We start from the raw sequence: 16,944 nt of genomic DNA, 5'->3' as shown, positions 1-16,944 counted from the left end.
GTATTTGTCACCACGTGTCTGTGCGACACACTATACATTGAATGTATACTAACCTCGTCCCCCGGCGGGTGTCGCCACACGCACTTGGCCTTGTGCCGCGCGTTGCCCGCGGCGCACTTGTGGTGCGACAGGCAGAACTCGCACACGAACAGTCTCGGCACTCGCGCGGCGTCTCCCGGGTACGGCGACTGGTACCACACCTCCATCATGTATTTGTCACCACGTATCTGTGCGACACACTATACATTGAATGTATACTAACCTCGTCCCCCGGCGGGTGTCGCCACACGCACTTGGCCTTGTGCCGCGCGTTGCCCGCGGCGCACTTGTGGTGCGACAGGCAGAACTCGCACACGAACAGTCTCGGCACTCGCGCGGCGTCTCCCGGGTACGGCGACTGGTACCACACCTCCATCATGTATTTGTCACCACGTGTCTGTGCGACACACTATACATTGAATGTATACTAACCTCGTCCCCCGGCGGGTGTCGCCACACGCACTTGGCCTTGTGCCGCGCGTTGCCCGCGGCGCACTTGTGGTGCGACAGGCAGAACTCGCACACGAACAGTCTCGGCACTCGCGCGGCGTCTCCCGGGTACGGCGACTGGTACCACACCTCCATCATGTATTTGTCACCACGTGTCTGTGCGACACACTATACATTGAATGTATACTAACCTCGTCCCCCGGCGGGTGTCGCCACACGCACTTGGCCTTGTGCCGCGCGTTGCCCGCGGCGCACTTGTGGTGCGACAGGCAGAACTCGCACACGAACAGTCTCGGCACTCGCGCGGCGTCTCCCGGGTACGGCGACTGGTACCACACCTCCATCATGTATTTGTCACCACGTATCTGTGCGACACACTATACATTGAATGTATACTAACCTCGTCCCCCGGCGGGTGTCGCCACACGCACTTGGCCTTGTGCCGCGCGTTGCCCGCGGCGCACTTGTGGTGCGACAGGCAGAACTCGCACACGAACAGTCTCGGCACTCGCGCGGCGTCTCCCGGGTACGGCGACTGGTACCACACCTCCATCATGTATTTGTCACCACGTGTCTGTGCGACACACTATACATTGAATGTATACTAACCTCGTCCCCCGGCGGGTGTCGCCACACGCACTTGGCCTTGTGCCGCGCGTTGCCCGCGGCGCACTTGTGGTGCGACAGGCAGAACTCGCACACGAACAGTCTCGGCACTCGCGCGGCGTCTCCCGGGTACGGCGACTGGTACCACACCTCCATCATGTATTTGTCACCACGTATCTGTGCGACACACTATACATTGAATGTATACTAACCTCGTCCCCCGGCGGGTGTCGCCACACGCACTTGGCCTTGTGCCGCGCGTTGCCCGCGGCGCACTTGTGGTGCGACAGGCAGAACTCGCACACGAACAGTCTCGGCACTCGCGCGGCGTCTCCCGGGTACGGCGACTGGTACCACACCTCCATCATGTATTTGTCACCACGTGTCTGTGCGACACACTATACATTGAATGTATACTAACCTCGTCCCCCGGCGGGTGTCGCCACACGCACTTGGCCTTGTGCCGCGCGTTGCCCGCGGCGCACTTGTGGTGCGACAGGCAGAACTCGCACACGAACAGTCTCGGCACTCGCGCGGCGTCTCCCGGGTACGGCGACTGGTACCACACCTCCATCATGTATTTGTCACCACGTATCTGTGCGACACACTATACATTGAATGTATACTAACCTCGTCCCCCGGCGGGTGTCGCCACACGCACTTGGCCTTGTGCCGCGCGTTGCCCGCGGCGCACTTGTGGTGCGACAGGCAGAACTCGCACACGAACAGTCTCGGCACTCGCGCGGCGTCTCCCGGGTACGGCGACTGGTACCACACCTCCATCATGTATTTGCCCATCACCACGTATCTGTGGGAAACACTATTTGTTACTATGGAACATATATTACTACTGTAGAACATGCCGTTAAATCTCTTGCAACACTCAGGATTTAATATTCAATCGTGCAACTTGACTTCCAAAAAGGAGTAGGTTCTACGTCAGCGGTATTTCCGTCATTTGTGGACCGATTTTGAAAATTCTTTTTTTGTTTGGAAGGATATACCAGGGTATTATATATATCCAATTATTTTCATGTCAGGATCTGATGATGGCATCCTTGAGAAATCGAACGAAAGTTTCGAAAATCGTAGAGAAGACTAGCGCGTTTGTTAGTTTTTCATTAGGTATTTTAAACCACTACAATTTTATGAAGGTCTGGAACTAGTCTAATGATGGACTCGAAACACAGACGATGGATCTCGTCAACAATTTACAGCAGTTACATTTTATTTGGACTTGTATTGATGAGAACATTCCACCTAGATGGGTTGTGACTGTATTAGAGGTCAGGTGATGAAGACGAAGGCCAGTTAAGGGAACTGCTCGACGGTTCACAGTAGCTACCTTGTGTTTGGACTTGATAAATTTGTATTGATGAGAACTTTCTACCTAGATGGGTTGTGACTGTATTAGAGGTCAGGTGATGAAGGCCAGTTAAGGGAAATCTTGACGGTTCACAGTAGCTACCTTGTGTTATGACTTGATAAATTTGTATTGATGAGAACTTTCCACCCGTATGGAAAGTTCTCACTCAGTAGGTATGCTAACACTAAAAATGAAAAAATAAAAATTTTAATGCTTTTTAGTTTAGGTTAATTTTTGTGTTGGAAGTCGATTGAATTTTTTTTATTAAAGTTTTCAATTATTTCTGTACCAGTCTAAGCTTAAGCTGAATAAATGAGTTTTATTATTATAATTATAAATTTATGTTTGTTTGATTCTAAATACCTTGTCCCTTTGTCAGTACATATGTCCCCAAGCTCCTCTTCAATCTTGACGGCGGCCAACGCCTGCGCGTCCCGGAACAACCTGAGGTCGTAATCGGGGGCAAAGCCTTCCAGCACCGGTTCCCTCTCCTCCCCCAGGTCTTCATTGGAGGGCATCGACCGTAACTCTTGACTTCCTTTCCATTTCGACCGCATATCCTGAAATAGAGCTATTATTGAAAACTGGCTTTTGGTCGCGTCTTCACTTGTAATAATTAGGATTATAATGGGTCTATTCGGGCGGTTGCCACGCTGTGACGGAGTGTACGGAAACCACCAGCTTAATGCAGACTCCACCACACCTACAGCATTTAGGAGGCCAGCTAGCGACGCAGACTAACTCACTCGACAGCGCCGTAATAATTTAGTGCCGAGCCCCGCAGAAGTACAGAACACTCTTTCTTGGGGGTGGAGTTGAGCTGACAAAGATACTTCGATTGCAAAACCCTGCATCAAGGAAGGTGCTCTATCACAGTTAATTATTTCTCCGGCTCATTTTCCCCTCAGCAACACCGGTTCCAAATAGGATAAGAATAGTACCCATTACTCAAAAAATTACGTACTTAAGTTGTAAATGTTATATTATTAACGATATCATAAGTTTCTATATTATTTAATAATAAATCTAAATAATAAATCTACTTATGCTTTTAAACATAAATTAAAAGAAATAATTAATATCTCAGCAGAAACAGAATTTTTGATCATAAAGTTCCAACATTTAATAGAGCTAAGTAGGCAGATTGTTCAATGCCTAATTATTTTTAGGCATTGTTTATTTAGTTATATTTTATATTTTTGTAGTTATATTGTTTTATGTCATTTTTTTTTTGCTTTTATTTATTTTATTATTTTTGATAACTGTTGTTTGCGCCCGTGATGTCACCCTTTTAAAGGCTTCCACTGAAAACCAGCGCTGCAGCTAGCTGCAGCTTTAAGCTGAGTGGGAGACCTTTATTTGGTCAGTGCGCTTTTACTTTCACTTTCGTTCGTCGTAAAATATAAAAGCTTAGTTTTAAGTTTACTGACCAAATAAAAATATTTTTCTTTCTTTCTATTTTTCAGTTAGTAAGCCCATATCCAAGACCGACATACCTTCAGGATCTGGTGCCGAGTGGTGCTTAGGCAGAAACGGCTCTAACAGATGCGTTCGATCTAAAAAGGACCACGTCACAACGCACGCCGCCGTCACGTGGTGTACACCGGACGGCACACGCACCACGCCGTCACGTGGTGTACACCGGACGGCACACGCACCACGCCGCCGTCAAGTGGCGTACACCGGGCGGTACGCGCGCCACTCACCTTCACTTTGAGCTGGTAGGCGCGCTGCTCGATGGTGGGCATGGCGCGCGGCCGCTGCTGCATGGCGGCGAGCGCGCGGCGGCGCGTGGCGGCGGCGGCGGCGCGCTCCTCGGCCGCGGCCACGCACCACGCCGCCGTCACGTTGTGGTACGCCGGGCACGCGTCCCATGTGAAGTGGCGGGCGGCCTTGCCACCTGCAATCGATAATTATATTCTGACGGCCTCCGTGGCGCAGTGGTATGCGCGGTGGATTTACAAAACGGAGGTCCTGGGTTCGATCCCCGGCTGGGCAGATTGAGATTTTCTAAATTAAGGTCTGGTGGGAGGCTCCGGCCGTGGCTAGTTACCACCCTACCGACAAAGACGTACCGCCAAGCGATTTAGCGTTCCGGTACGATGTCGTGTAGAAACCGAAAGGGGTGTGGATTTTCATCCTCCTCCTAACAAGTTAGCCCGCTTCCATCTTAGACTGCATCATCACTTACCATCAGGTGAGATTGTAGTCAAGGGCTCACTTGTAAAGAATAAAAAGAAGAAAAAAAAAATTATAATAATAAACCACATAATATATCAACAATAATTATTATTAGGTATGGTAATTGGCTAAAACGATTGATAGCCATCAAAGTATTTCTTCATCTACATAAAAGTTGTAGCGATATAGCAACATGCTGAGCTGGGACCTTTTTCTAGGTTATGCCACATATCGCAGGGTATTTATTACTCTACGATAATTGTGATGTGTGGCATAATGGTATCAATAAACATATTTGTTTCTTTCTTTTCTTACATCTTTTCGTCCGAAATTCTTCAGTGCTTGAAGACAAAAGTCTTCGAACAGTGCATATTGCCAATGATGACATATGGTTCGGAGACTTGATTGCTAACTATGGGCCTCATAAGAAGGCTCAGAGTCACACAGCGGGCGATGGAACCAGCTATGTTAGGAGTATCTCTGCATGATCGAATCAGAAATGAGGACAACCGCAGAAGAACCAAAGTCAAAGGCAATGAGCGGCACATAGTTCGAAGAGCCGATGTACGTTGAGGTCCCAAGGTGCTGAAATGGCGACCCCGCACTAGTAAGCGCGTCACTGCGCTTACTAGTGCGGGGTCGCCATTTCAGCACCGATTTCAGGTCATTTCAGGTCGACCCCCCACCAGGTGGACTACGACATCAAGCGAGTCGCAGACATTCGCTGGATGCAGGCAACTCAGTTTGATCTTTGGAAGTGCCTACAAAAGGCCTATGTCCTGCAGTGGACATCCATCGGCTGATATTATGATGATGATAATGAAAAGTTGTTGACTTGACCAAATAAATAAATACTCCAAACTAATGATCGCGCCTTGTTATACTATGTGGTTTCGGATAACAGCGTCCTGGGTCGGGCTATGGAAATTCGACTTGTATTTTCAGTTGAAATTTTCAGAATAGGGAGTTGGTGGTGTTACACTTCGTAGCCCGGAGAATTTGTTAATCCGTCGGTAGATTATCATTAACATCAGATAATGGTCTTTAGATGCAGGGTGATGGTTCTAAGGTCCATAACTCCTCTCCTATAAGGAGGGAGGCCTGGCCTTGCGGTGTTAAAATAGGCTGATATAGATGGTACTCACCGAGGTGTCCCATGGAATCGCAGTCCCGCACCGGACAGCGCCGCTCGGAGGGCGCGGTGGGCGTCACGGGCATTGCGGGGGAGCGAGCGATGGCGGCGCGCGCCTTCGCCAGCCGCTTGTCGTCTTTACTGTAACGACGGAAACACCGAACTGAATCAGGGACTTCAAGTCCGTTAAATTAAATGTAAAGTATTAAATGTAATAAACACACAACTGAAGTAAAACATTTTCATAATTATTGTTTCTTAAAAAAAAAAAACACCGACTTAAAAAACATAAACACACCCACAAAACTAAGAAGCGGAATTTATAATTAGTGTCTGACCGAAAGTTCGGTTTCGGTTTCGGCCGAGTATCACCCAAAAATCAAGTTTCGGCGGCAGTTTCGGTTTCGGCCAAAATAGGCCGAAACTTTTGCCGAAACCGAAATTGATTTTGGAATTAGTTGTGCACGCTCGTTTTTTTATTCTTCTACGTACAAATACAAAACAAAGTAATTAATAATATTTCAAAATACCAATACTTAGTCCTTAATGAAACAGTAACAAATAGTGATTTGGTTATTAATAACTCATAATTATTTTGCTATGAAAACTCCATTTGAAAAAATAATAAAAATATTATTTATAATTTTTCATATTTTCTTAAATAAATGTAAATAATAAACCAATTAAATATTCTGTGTTTCATGTCCTAATTAATGCAGAATAATGGGTACAATGCACAAAACTTAAGTAGATATTTTAAGGAATTTTATACTTGACCACAAGAGTTTCGGTTTCGGCCGAAACTGAAGCCACGGCCGAATATTCGGTTTCGGCCAAAAAACCAGCTTCGGTCGGACATTATAATACTTTCTACCTACTGAAATAGGATATATTTCCCAAAAAAAAAAAAAAAAAGAATTATCAAAATGGACGACGACGTAGCTCTACGCCATGGAAATTAGCACTACAGTAGAAGCGGAATCAAAAATATTGCTTCTTTTTCATACCATCAAAGAAAGAAAATCATAGTACAAAGAGAAAGATCTAGAAATTACCTTTTCTCATTAACCTTTTCTTCAGTGTCCGAGTCGGTGTCCGTGTGTGTCGGCTTGGAGGCGTTGGCGAGGCGCGACACCCTCGCAGATATGGAGCGCGTCAGCTTGCGCGGCATCGAGCCCGGCAGCGAGTCGCCCGAGTCGCCGCTCTTGCCTGTCGTTTCTTGCTGGAAAAGTCAAACTCAAAGTCACATGTTTATTCATTGAGATTAATATCGTTGGTTTAGATGTGATAGCTCGTAAGTGCAAACTGAGTAACTTTACAGGAGAGACAAGAAACATCTTTTAGGTATCACTATGTTCGCTTATGATATGTATCGTTCTATGCGACCAAAAACGTTTTTAATGTACTTACTACAAGATATTTACCACCACCGGAAAAGCTCTTTGAAGCTTTCTGCTTTCAGAATCAATTTTTATCAAAAATTGTTAGTTATTTTTATTATTCAACGACAACCAAGTCCTTGACTGCAATGTCTCCTGACGTTAAGTGACGATGCAGTCTAAGATTGAAGCTTACCTGTATGCTTAACATGCGACCAAATGACCCATCTCGTGTAGAGAAATAGTCAAATATCAACCAATAGCAACACAATCCTCTTTTGTTGCATTGGGTTGAAAGATATGGACAACTGTTTGTTTCATCCTACTCGTAACAAATTAGCCCGCTTGCATTTTAGATTACATCATCACTTACCATCAAATGAGATTGTAGTTGTAGGGTAAAAAAAAATGACTGTGCCGCCGTTGGTCGCATGCAAGGCCTTGGATGAGGTATGCTAGTGAGATTATTCTACTAATACCTCTGACAGAGCAAGAACTTCCAGTTATGGTGTTTCGCAGGCATAACCAGAACAAGGAAAGTAATAAATATATATCGGTCGATACTTACTACCAGATCAGACCTGAGCCAATTCAGTAAATCTAATCCAATAAAAATCTGATTAAAACTACCAACTGCGCCGGAGAGGTCGTCAAAGATTTTTTAAACGTCATTTAGAATTATAATTATCTTTCAAACACTCTTCAAACGGAGAAGAAACGTACCTTATGTTTATGTTCAAACATTACTGACCTTACTACTAGTGTTCGACGGCGATTTCGTCTTGCCCGTCTTCAATCCGTCCTTGTTGGCTGCTTCACTGTCACTCTCTGAGGACACCGACTCTATGGAGGACTGACTCGATGTGCAAGAAGACGCGCTTTTATCTTCCACCACCTGGACATACATTATATTTTATATTGAGAAAGTTACTTTATTTATGCTTATGTATTTACAAGCAGCGTGGTGAAGCCAGACAAACCCATTAAAAAAACAAACGTCACGCGTCTCCTTGACATCCAACGTTTATACAAACTTTTTTCATAATTTGTATTTCAAAATTTAACACTAACAACAATTACGTAAGTTAATATATTAATCAATAATTACTAAGTTAATATATTAATCAATAATTACCAATAAAAATACTCCATCATAATTCTTTAGTTTTTATAAACAGTTTTTGAAATATTTAAAAACTTAACTTGAGTCATACTCACTCAAGAATGTATTCGTTTTTGAATTTTGTATTTGGAGCGGCTACGACAAAGTCGTATTCCTTACGCTCTATCTGCCTATTATTGATTAATCTGTGGTACCCTAACAATCTTTACAACAAATAGGAGTAGAAGACGAATATTGGTGATATTTAAATACTATAAAGCAACTTAAAAAAAATACTTGAATGATTACATACCTTTTTAGGCGGAGGGCCATTAAGCCTACTGGCTCTTCTCTTGACATTGTCTTTGGAGTTAGAGTTGGAGTCGTCGTTGAGGATGGGAGTCGGTGGTGAGGGGGAGGAGGGCGTCTCTTTCTCTTCACTGGACTTCCTTGTATTCTTCTTGCCATTGCGCGGCGAGCCTTTGGGACTTGCTTTTGAACCTTACAATAAAAAATAATATCATCACGCACGCACGAGCCAGGGGTCTGCTCTCAAAATGTGAGGGGTTAGGCTAATAGTCCACCACGCTGGCCCAATGCAGATTGGCAGACTTCACACACAGATAATTAAGAAAATTCTTAGGTATACAAGTATCCTCACGATGTTTTTCCTTCACCACATGTGATATTTATTTTTTTAAGGCAAAAGTTGGAGGTGAATGCCCTGGACCTGATTCGAACCTACGCCTACGTCTTCCGAATCAAATGCAGAGATCATATCTCCTATAGATATTGTCATTCATGTATTACCATAAATGTAAGAATAGTAATTATTATATTTAAAACTATAAGCTAAGATTTTTGTGTTAATAAATAAATAAAATACCCACTGGGTTATCACATCACTCAACTCCTCAAACAAACTCACACTCAACAAACTCACTGAGTGAGGTCATCACTCAAAAATCAAATATAATAAATGCAGATTCACTAAACTTTGGTTATAGATGGAAATTAATTATTATTGTTTACTAAACTTTGCTGACTAAGATTATGTATTAAAAATTCATTGTAATATTTCTAGGGAAGTTAGAAAATGGATGCCTTTCCTTTATTAGGTTTCAACATTAAAACTGTAGTAAAATATGTACCTACTTATTCTACCTGTTGAATTATCTTACAATCCAAAGTAATATTACAAATGCGAACGAAGTCTGTCTAGTCTGTATCTATTACCATTTTACGATTAAGCCACTGAATCGATTTCGATGAATTTTGGTATAGAGATAAATTGGACCGGAAAAATCCAGGGTTCCCGCGGCATTGGTGAAGTTGAAAATTTCACGCGAACGACGTTGCCGGCGTCCGCTAATCTGAGGGCCTAGTGGCAGTTTAATACTATGACGATCACGTTAATGTAAACGCGAATTTGTAAAGAATTGAAACAGCGCCATCTAGTGGCACTACTGCACAATTGTTTCAATTCCATAATATGTATTAATTCGCGTTTACGGTAACGCGATAGTAACAGTATGAAAATATTGAAAACTCCCACTAACACACACTGTAAACTTTACAATATATTCTTAAAAATAACATAAATTCTGGTATACATACCTTTACTCTCCTTACTCTCTGACTCACTTTCAGAACTGTTGTCTGGTGAGAAAATACTCTTCTTTTTTAATATATTTGCATCAATTTTGGACGTTTTCGGTATAGTTTTTGATATTGCTTTCGATTTTGCTCCCGTTGTGATCCTGGGAGCGAAGGTTTTAGATTTCACGAGCACGGACGCGGCGTTTTTCGGTTTGGTGGAGCGCCTTCTTGGTGGGACCGGCTTGGGAGTCTCTGGTTTGGGCGGTTCCTCATCGCTGGATGATGATATTTTAGGTTTTGATGACCTGTAAAAATAAAAACAAACGGCCATGATCATGTGGTACGTAGAAAAACATATGATATTTATTGGCCCTTCACTTGGATTAATTGAATGTCATCACCCTAGCCCGCCAACCCACATCAGAGCAGCGTGGTGGGTCTAAGCTCTATATCCCCTATAGTATAAAGCCTGGTCCTGCAGTTCGCCATTAAAATAGGCATAATGATGACTTCACTTTTACTATTCATTACTTGTGTACTTGACAAATAATTACCTACCATGGTATGGATGGATGGTATTTGACAAAATTTTGTCTTTATTTGGCTAATAGCGAACGCTCACGACTTAGTTCGCGTTGATTTTGTTTTTCTAATACCTTCAATATTTTCATCATGTTCAATCAGCTTCAAGCTTACCTACTCCTACTGCTTACTTGATATGTAATTAAAATTGGTCTATTAATTTTGGATGATGCTTGAATAATAATAATCATATCTATCTGTTATCTTTTTCTATATACATGATATTTGCGTAATTTTAACCATTTACTGAGCTGTGTAACACACTCGCAAGGAATATTTCTTCCAGTTTTTGCCACATTTTTACTAATACTCCGCTCCTATTGGTTGTAGGGACATGTTATATGCTTATAGCTTTCTTCGCTAAATAGCATATCTCATACAAAAATATTTTTTCAACTCAAACCAGTAGTTTAGATTAGGACATAGAAACTTCAGCTTTATAATATTACAGTAAACTTTTTCTTAAAAACATTATTAATGATATGACTGTGCAATATTATTTCTCTCTCTTTGGTTACAATGAAACAAAAGAGAGAGAAATATAGACAAACAGACAATTATTGGGACACACTTTTTACAGAGACCACAGAGAAAATTTTATGCTTAGGTACTGAGTCCTTAGGGATAGTATAATATTGTAAGGGTAGTTGACTAATATCAAATAGAATATAAACAATATTAATTTCGTATAGTACTTGGAATAAGAGTCTGAAACATACCAATTAAAAAAAAATAGTAAAAGACTTTTTAAAAAAATAAAAATTAAAAATTGAGGATTTTATCTATTTTTTTCAGTCAGTCAGTATTAGCAAACATACAATAAACAATTTAAGACTGTTTTTTAAAAAGTATCAACTAGCTTATTGTCAAACAGTAAGTTATGCAACATACCTGATTGGTTTGGGTTCTTCTTTCTTTTTCTCTTCAACTGGTGCTGGTTTGGGTGACTTGGGTGCAGGCACGGCCGCCGCAGCTGGTACCTCGGATGTCGAGGACTCGGAGTCTGAACTGCTGGAAGCTGACGAGCTGGTGGAGGATGTGGCGCTGCTGCTGGAGTCTGAGGTTGATCCAGAGCTGCTGTCTGTGCTGCTATTACTCACCTGAGGAGAAACAATAGAGTATAATAAATATACTAGCTAACCTGGTAATCATTGTTTTGCCTAATAACAATCTATTTCAGACCAATCAAACAACACAAATACAAACATCACCAAAATTGGTAAAGCCATTTCGTTACGGCAACTAACGCTGACATAAGAATTTTATATATGTAAGATTTAGACATCACACGCCTCACAATTATCTGCATATTAAACCTAACTTGTATTATAGGTACTAATATATCTGATAAATATACTGGAAAAAATCACACAAATATGTTTCCACTTGTGGTATATATGGCCTTGGCTATACAGAAGGCCAGGTCACTAAACCTATTAACCTTCTGCACATTGATGTTAATGAAAAATAACCAAAAATAGCACTAAAAACTTATAATACCACTTTTTTCATTTACATTAACAGCCCACTTCAGGGCCAGGCCTCTCTCTTTATAGGAGAGGGGATAAGGAGCTTAGATCCACCAGGCTGCTCCAATACAGGTTGGTGAGCTTAGGGTGATAATGTAAGATTCATTAACTACCACTACCAAATGGTATTGATAATGACTAGGACTAAAAGAAAGAAAGAACAACTGAAAGTTTCTTAGTAAAAATATATACATGGGTTAACCATTACACAAACGAGGCAGTTAACCACTCACCCACATCAACAATCAGCCCCCTCTCCCCCCTCACTAGGAATGCCGCTGAAGTCCCACTAAGGAGCCTACAGCACTTACACAATCAGAAAAAAATCAAAGATCAAGTACTAGACTCGCCAAGATACCACTTGTGATGTAATGAACAACATTGCTAAACATTGTGCTGCACTTGTGGGTTTTAACATTGCTGATTTTTTTGCCAGAGAGCCTGAAATAGCCAGACACGCCTCATTCCAGGAAGGTTAAAAGTTTGTCAGCCCATTCTCCAACCATAGGTAGCTGCAGTAGCCAATTATTTTTTTAGGAGTTTACACTATGGTGATTTGAATACCTCATTTACACTCTCACGCGGTGGCGAGACGAGCCGCGAGACAAAGTGTGGGGCGAGTGTGTGTAAACAGTGTGCTCATGTTTATCTTGGCACTCACGGTTAGAGCGGTTGGTATAGGGCACGCGAGGCGAGGATGCCTTGAGTTAGGAGACAATGTACGAGGTACTCAGTGTAACTGAGCTATGTCAGGTTTTAAACAGAACCTGCGTACCAAACTGGTGGTTTTATGAATAGTCAAACTTAATGTTTTAAAAGTGTTAAGTCTACTTGAAATTAATAAATTTTGATTTTGGTTTCAAGGGCTCTAAAGCCATTGAGGATCAAACTTCATAATTAGCGACTGTACTTACTTATGGTAATGGTAGAAGCATTGGCCTTTCTAAAATGAGGTTTGTCAGCGATTGAAGGGTCTGTTGAACTACTAAAGCAGATCAGTGTTATTTTTATTAAAATTAAACTATCCTCTGAGGTATATTAAACATTGTACAGCTTTCTGTTGCCCTGGGTTGTCTGACACAGCATCTAGGATAACACATTTTCTTGCTCAACAACGTCTGGAATGTTACAGTAATTCCAAACACTAAAGAGGAGGACTACTAGAGCATACAATAAATGTTGAGTTATATCAATTTCAATTGATATATAAATATTTGGTAAAATTATTTTTAGCTTAAGTTTAAGAAACACAAAATAAAGTTGTTAGTTAAACAACATTCACTTTTCACAAAATCCACTTTGGTAGTGGTTGAAAACAAGTACACGGGTTTTTTTCATCAAGGATATTTAATAAACACATTTTAATACATACCTTAAGTAGTTATTGACTTAAAATATCAATTCAGTAGCATATTAGTCGACTAAACTGTTCAGTACATCCTTAAATAAGATATTTAAAATGCTAATTTCAAAATACATACATCAAGATTCGTCATGTTGGCCTAGGGATGAAAGGGGGCGAATAATCTCATGAACACTGATTGCAGCAGTTAGTTTTAATTATAGCATGTTATTTTAGAATAACTTCAGTTTACGTATTTGTTAGTATTTACAAAATATTCGCAAAAACTTTAATTTACAAAATACAATCACCAAACAATTTGACCCAAATTTGACAATTGATTGACATTTGCCAAAGAGTGTGCAAACTTTGCAGTTGTCAGATCACCACAGAATATCATAAGCTCGGAGGAGTTATAAGTACTAAGGTTGACAATAGGCTACTCGCCTGCTGCATAAAACCACAAAACATTATTATGTACAAGTACAAAACTAAGAAGATTTTTTGCCTAAAGGCAGTTTAGATGCCTCTTAGATACATAGAAAATAGGTGTCAAAGAGATGCCTAGAAACTCTAGCCACATTTTTAGTGAAAATAATTTCGTAATTGTAATATTTTAATAAAAAAATTGTATTTTTATCACTTAACCGCCAATCATAAACTGTGACATCATTCGCTACAAGGCATTGGTTTGTGCACAGAACAGAGATCGCTAAAAGCTAACGCTTTTAGCAATAGAAGTAGCATAGGGGCGTGGCCCGCTTACACCCGGGTCTGCGGAGCTTCGCAAGCCTATCCGCGCATGTACTAGCAGTTTTGTTTCGTTGACTGACACGTTACGTCCTGCGGTTGTCAAATTCGGTAATTGAAAATAATTAAAAACGATTAGAAAAATGCTGAATTGTGCCGTTTTGGAATACACAAATGATAGCCGCCACAAATATTTATCAAATTATGGTGTTTCGTACCATCGTTAAGACGTATTTTATTATATTTTCATTAAAATATGAAAAAAATAATTTTACTCAAGGTCACAAACTAAAATGAACTTTACGGGAATAGTACTAAAGTTTACTTTATTTTAATACAAGTTCGATTTTCTCGAAGATTCTGTTGACACCAGTGGGCATACATTTGCTGCGTCAACAACAACAACAAAACTATCATAAATCAAAAATATACAAAAATTATTTTATTGCAATAATTCTTCTATTCCTAAATAAATAAAAAAAATTAAATTTATATTTAACGAAAACACCGTGACAACAAGTGACATTTGATTTTGCATAAAATTTACAACAAGAAATTGTAACCATTTGAATTTTGAATTTTCATTGTTATCGTGCGAAATATAATCTAAACTGCTCTGAGTTGCGCGTTGATTCTGAGTTGCGCGTTGTCAGTCGAACATTAATCACAAAATAATCTGTGTTACTTTTTAATTATATACAAAATTTCAATATTTAGGAATGCTCCAGCTTTTAATAATAAAGTGAATTTTTAAATGAATATATAAAATTTAAATTTTTAAAAAATACCTTTTTATATTATTTAAAAACTGGTTGTTAGGCATATAAAATGTACCTAAACAAACATTTTCTTTCAAACAATTTTAAGGTCAAAATAAACTTAAGAGACAGAGTTCGTTTTGCCTTTAGGTTCTTTAATATTTTTTAATGAATTTCTCTCTTTAGTCGGTCCCTCATGGCTGACAATCGGTACCACCTTGGAGAGTCATCTTTCGATAAACAATGCTCGTCCATCGAGTACGGATACAGGCCATCTAGATGGCATTATAAAAGGTGTGGGCACCTGTTTCTATGAAAAGATCCGACCATCAGATTGGTGATCTACCTCGTGGCCGTTTTCCTTCTAAATACCACCACGTTTCCACTATCATGACAGAGCTGTCAATTAATAAAAAAAGACAGAAATGTAAGCGTCGAATCAGTAAAAATTAAATTACGTGTACACCACCGCAGTATAAAATAGATAAATAAAAAAACACAAGCGACGAAGGGGAATGTTTATTGATTTGAGACAGTGATACAAGATTAATACGATTTTTTTACTGTCTGAAATCAATAAATATACAATTATTTTATTGATTTCAAAGCCAAAGGTTTCAATTGAAAAGCAGCATATTTTATGCTTTTAATATCTCCTCTAGCATTAAGTTTATCAGAAAACTGCAAAACATTTTAAAAATATGATTCCAATGTATATATTTTATTATGCTTTATATAAAATAAGAGGAAAAATATACCAAAACATAGTTTTTATTTTTCTTGTTTTAATTTTTCTGAAAAAAGTGTAATTTTGATTTATGTTAGTTTTGAATTTAAGCAGCTGCCATATGTCATTTGGCTATTCATTTAGGGATGTCGATAATAATATATCGATATTTTATATCTACTACTATTATATTTTGATGACACGATAATGATGAAATTTTCGGATTTTTTTTTAGGAATCCGGAGAGGAAAAAAATGAATCGAGGCGACTAGGAAGCAAAATTTGTTTTATGCAAAACCGCATTGTAATTTGTAATATAAAAATAGAAAGGGTGAAATACCCTATATCACCTATTTCTATTTTTTTAGGTTTCGTGGAAAGTACTTAATTTTTCTAGTACACAAGTTATGGACTTGTGTTTGACCTTCTTTGTTGTGTAAACTCGAATCGTGCAAAGTTTCAGTTGAATTAATGTTTTTTCAGAGTGGTACATTAAAAAAAAATGCTTGTTTTTTACTTTCTCGTGTGTGTTTCTTCATATTATATTTTATTTTTTTATTGACCTATGTTCTGACCTGTTGTTCTTCTTAGTTTTATAAAATTCAATTTTTTTTAAACATTTGTTTTATTTACTGCGAGTAACGAGACTATCGATGTTTAAGACTATCGTTATTTCACATCCCTAGACAACATTAATAAAGCAAAGGTAGGATCATTTTGAATCTTATTTATAAGGTAATAAAGCTTATATATAGAGACAACTAGTGACGAGTAGCGGTACTACAGATTTCATTCATGAATTTTCATTCAAGAATTTTCATTTGTTCTGAGACAACAGTAATAAATAATTTTCAACTCTAAAATGAGGGTCATATATTTCTTTTTTCACTAAATATTAAACAGCCAATTAAGTGAAGAGTTTATCAGTGTGATAAGTATTATTACACTATAAATGTGTTTGTAAGGCCACGCCCCCGGGTACGCTGGTTTCAATACAAATAGTTGGCACTTTATAAATCTAGTTACTTCTTATATCTGTGGGTTTGTGATTGGCGATTGCGGTTAAGTGATAAAAATACAATTTAAAAAAAAAAAAAGAAAATTGTATTAGTTACGTACATTTTGGCTAATAGAAGTAGAAACTGGAATCGACCGGCTTTAAAACAAAATAGAAGGGCTTCCCAAAATAATAGTGCAAATATTGAAATAAAGTTTGTTAATAGGCTACTCGCCTGCTGTATAAAACTAAGAAGACTTTTTGCCTAAAGGCAGTTTAGATGCCTAGAAACTCTAGTCAGATTTTTATTTGTGAAAATAATTTCGTAATTGTAATATTTTTATAAAAAAAATTGTATTTTTATCACTTAACCGCAAACGCCAATCATAAACTGTGACGTCATTC

General features: G+C 39.6%; 1 protein-coding gene across 1 annotated transcript in view; it reads right to left on the bottom strand.

Moving 5' to 3' along the window:
* Positions 1–13,644, bottom strand: part of LOC112058507 (histone acetyltransferase KAT7) — a 48,836-nt gene extending 35,192 nt beyond the window's left edge. The window contains exons 1-10 of the mRNA XM_024099390.2: positions 13,447–13,644; positions 11,328–11,536; positions 9,873–10,159; positions 8,569–8,756; positions 7,905–8,048; positions 6,830–6,996; positions 5,788–5,915; positions 4,168–4,361; positions 2,825–3,021; positions 1,726–1,903 (exon numbers count right to left, since the gene is read on the bottom strand). Of these exons, the coding sequence (XP_023955158.2) occupies positions 1,726–1,903; positions 2,825–3,021; positions 4,168–4,361; positions 5,788–5,915; positions 6,830–6,996; positions 7,905–8,048; positions 8,569–8,756; positions 9,873–10,159; positions 11,328–11,536; positions 13,447–13,461 (1,707 nt within the window). The 5' untranslated portion in view covers positions 13,462–13,644. The remainder of the gene's footprint in view (positions 1–1,725; positions 1,904–2,824; positions 3,022–4,167; positions 4,362–5,787; positions 5,916–6,829; positions 6,997–7,904; positions 8,049–8,568; positions 8,757–9,872; positions 10,160–11,327; positions 11,537–13,446) is intronic.
* Positions 13,645–16,944: the final 3,300 nt, after the last annotated feature.

This window comes from Bicyclus anynana, chromosome 9, assembly GCF_947172395.1.
Source record: "Bicyclus anynana chromosome 9, ilBicAnyn1.1, whole genome shotgun sequence".
NCBI lineage: Eukaryota > Metazoa > Arthropoda > Insecta > Lepidoptera > Nymphalidae > Bicyclus > Bicyclus anynana.
This window is presented reverse-complemented; position numbering and strand designations above follow the sequence as displayed.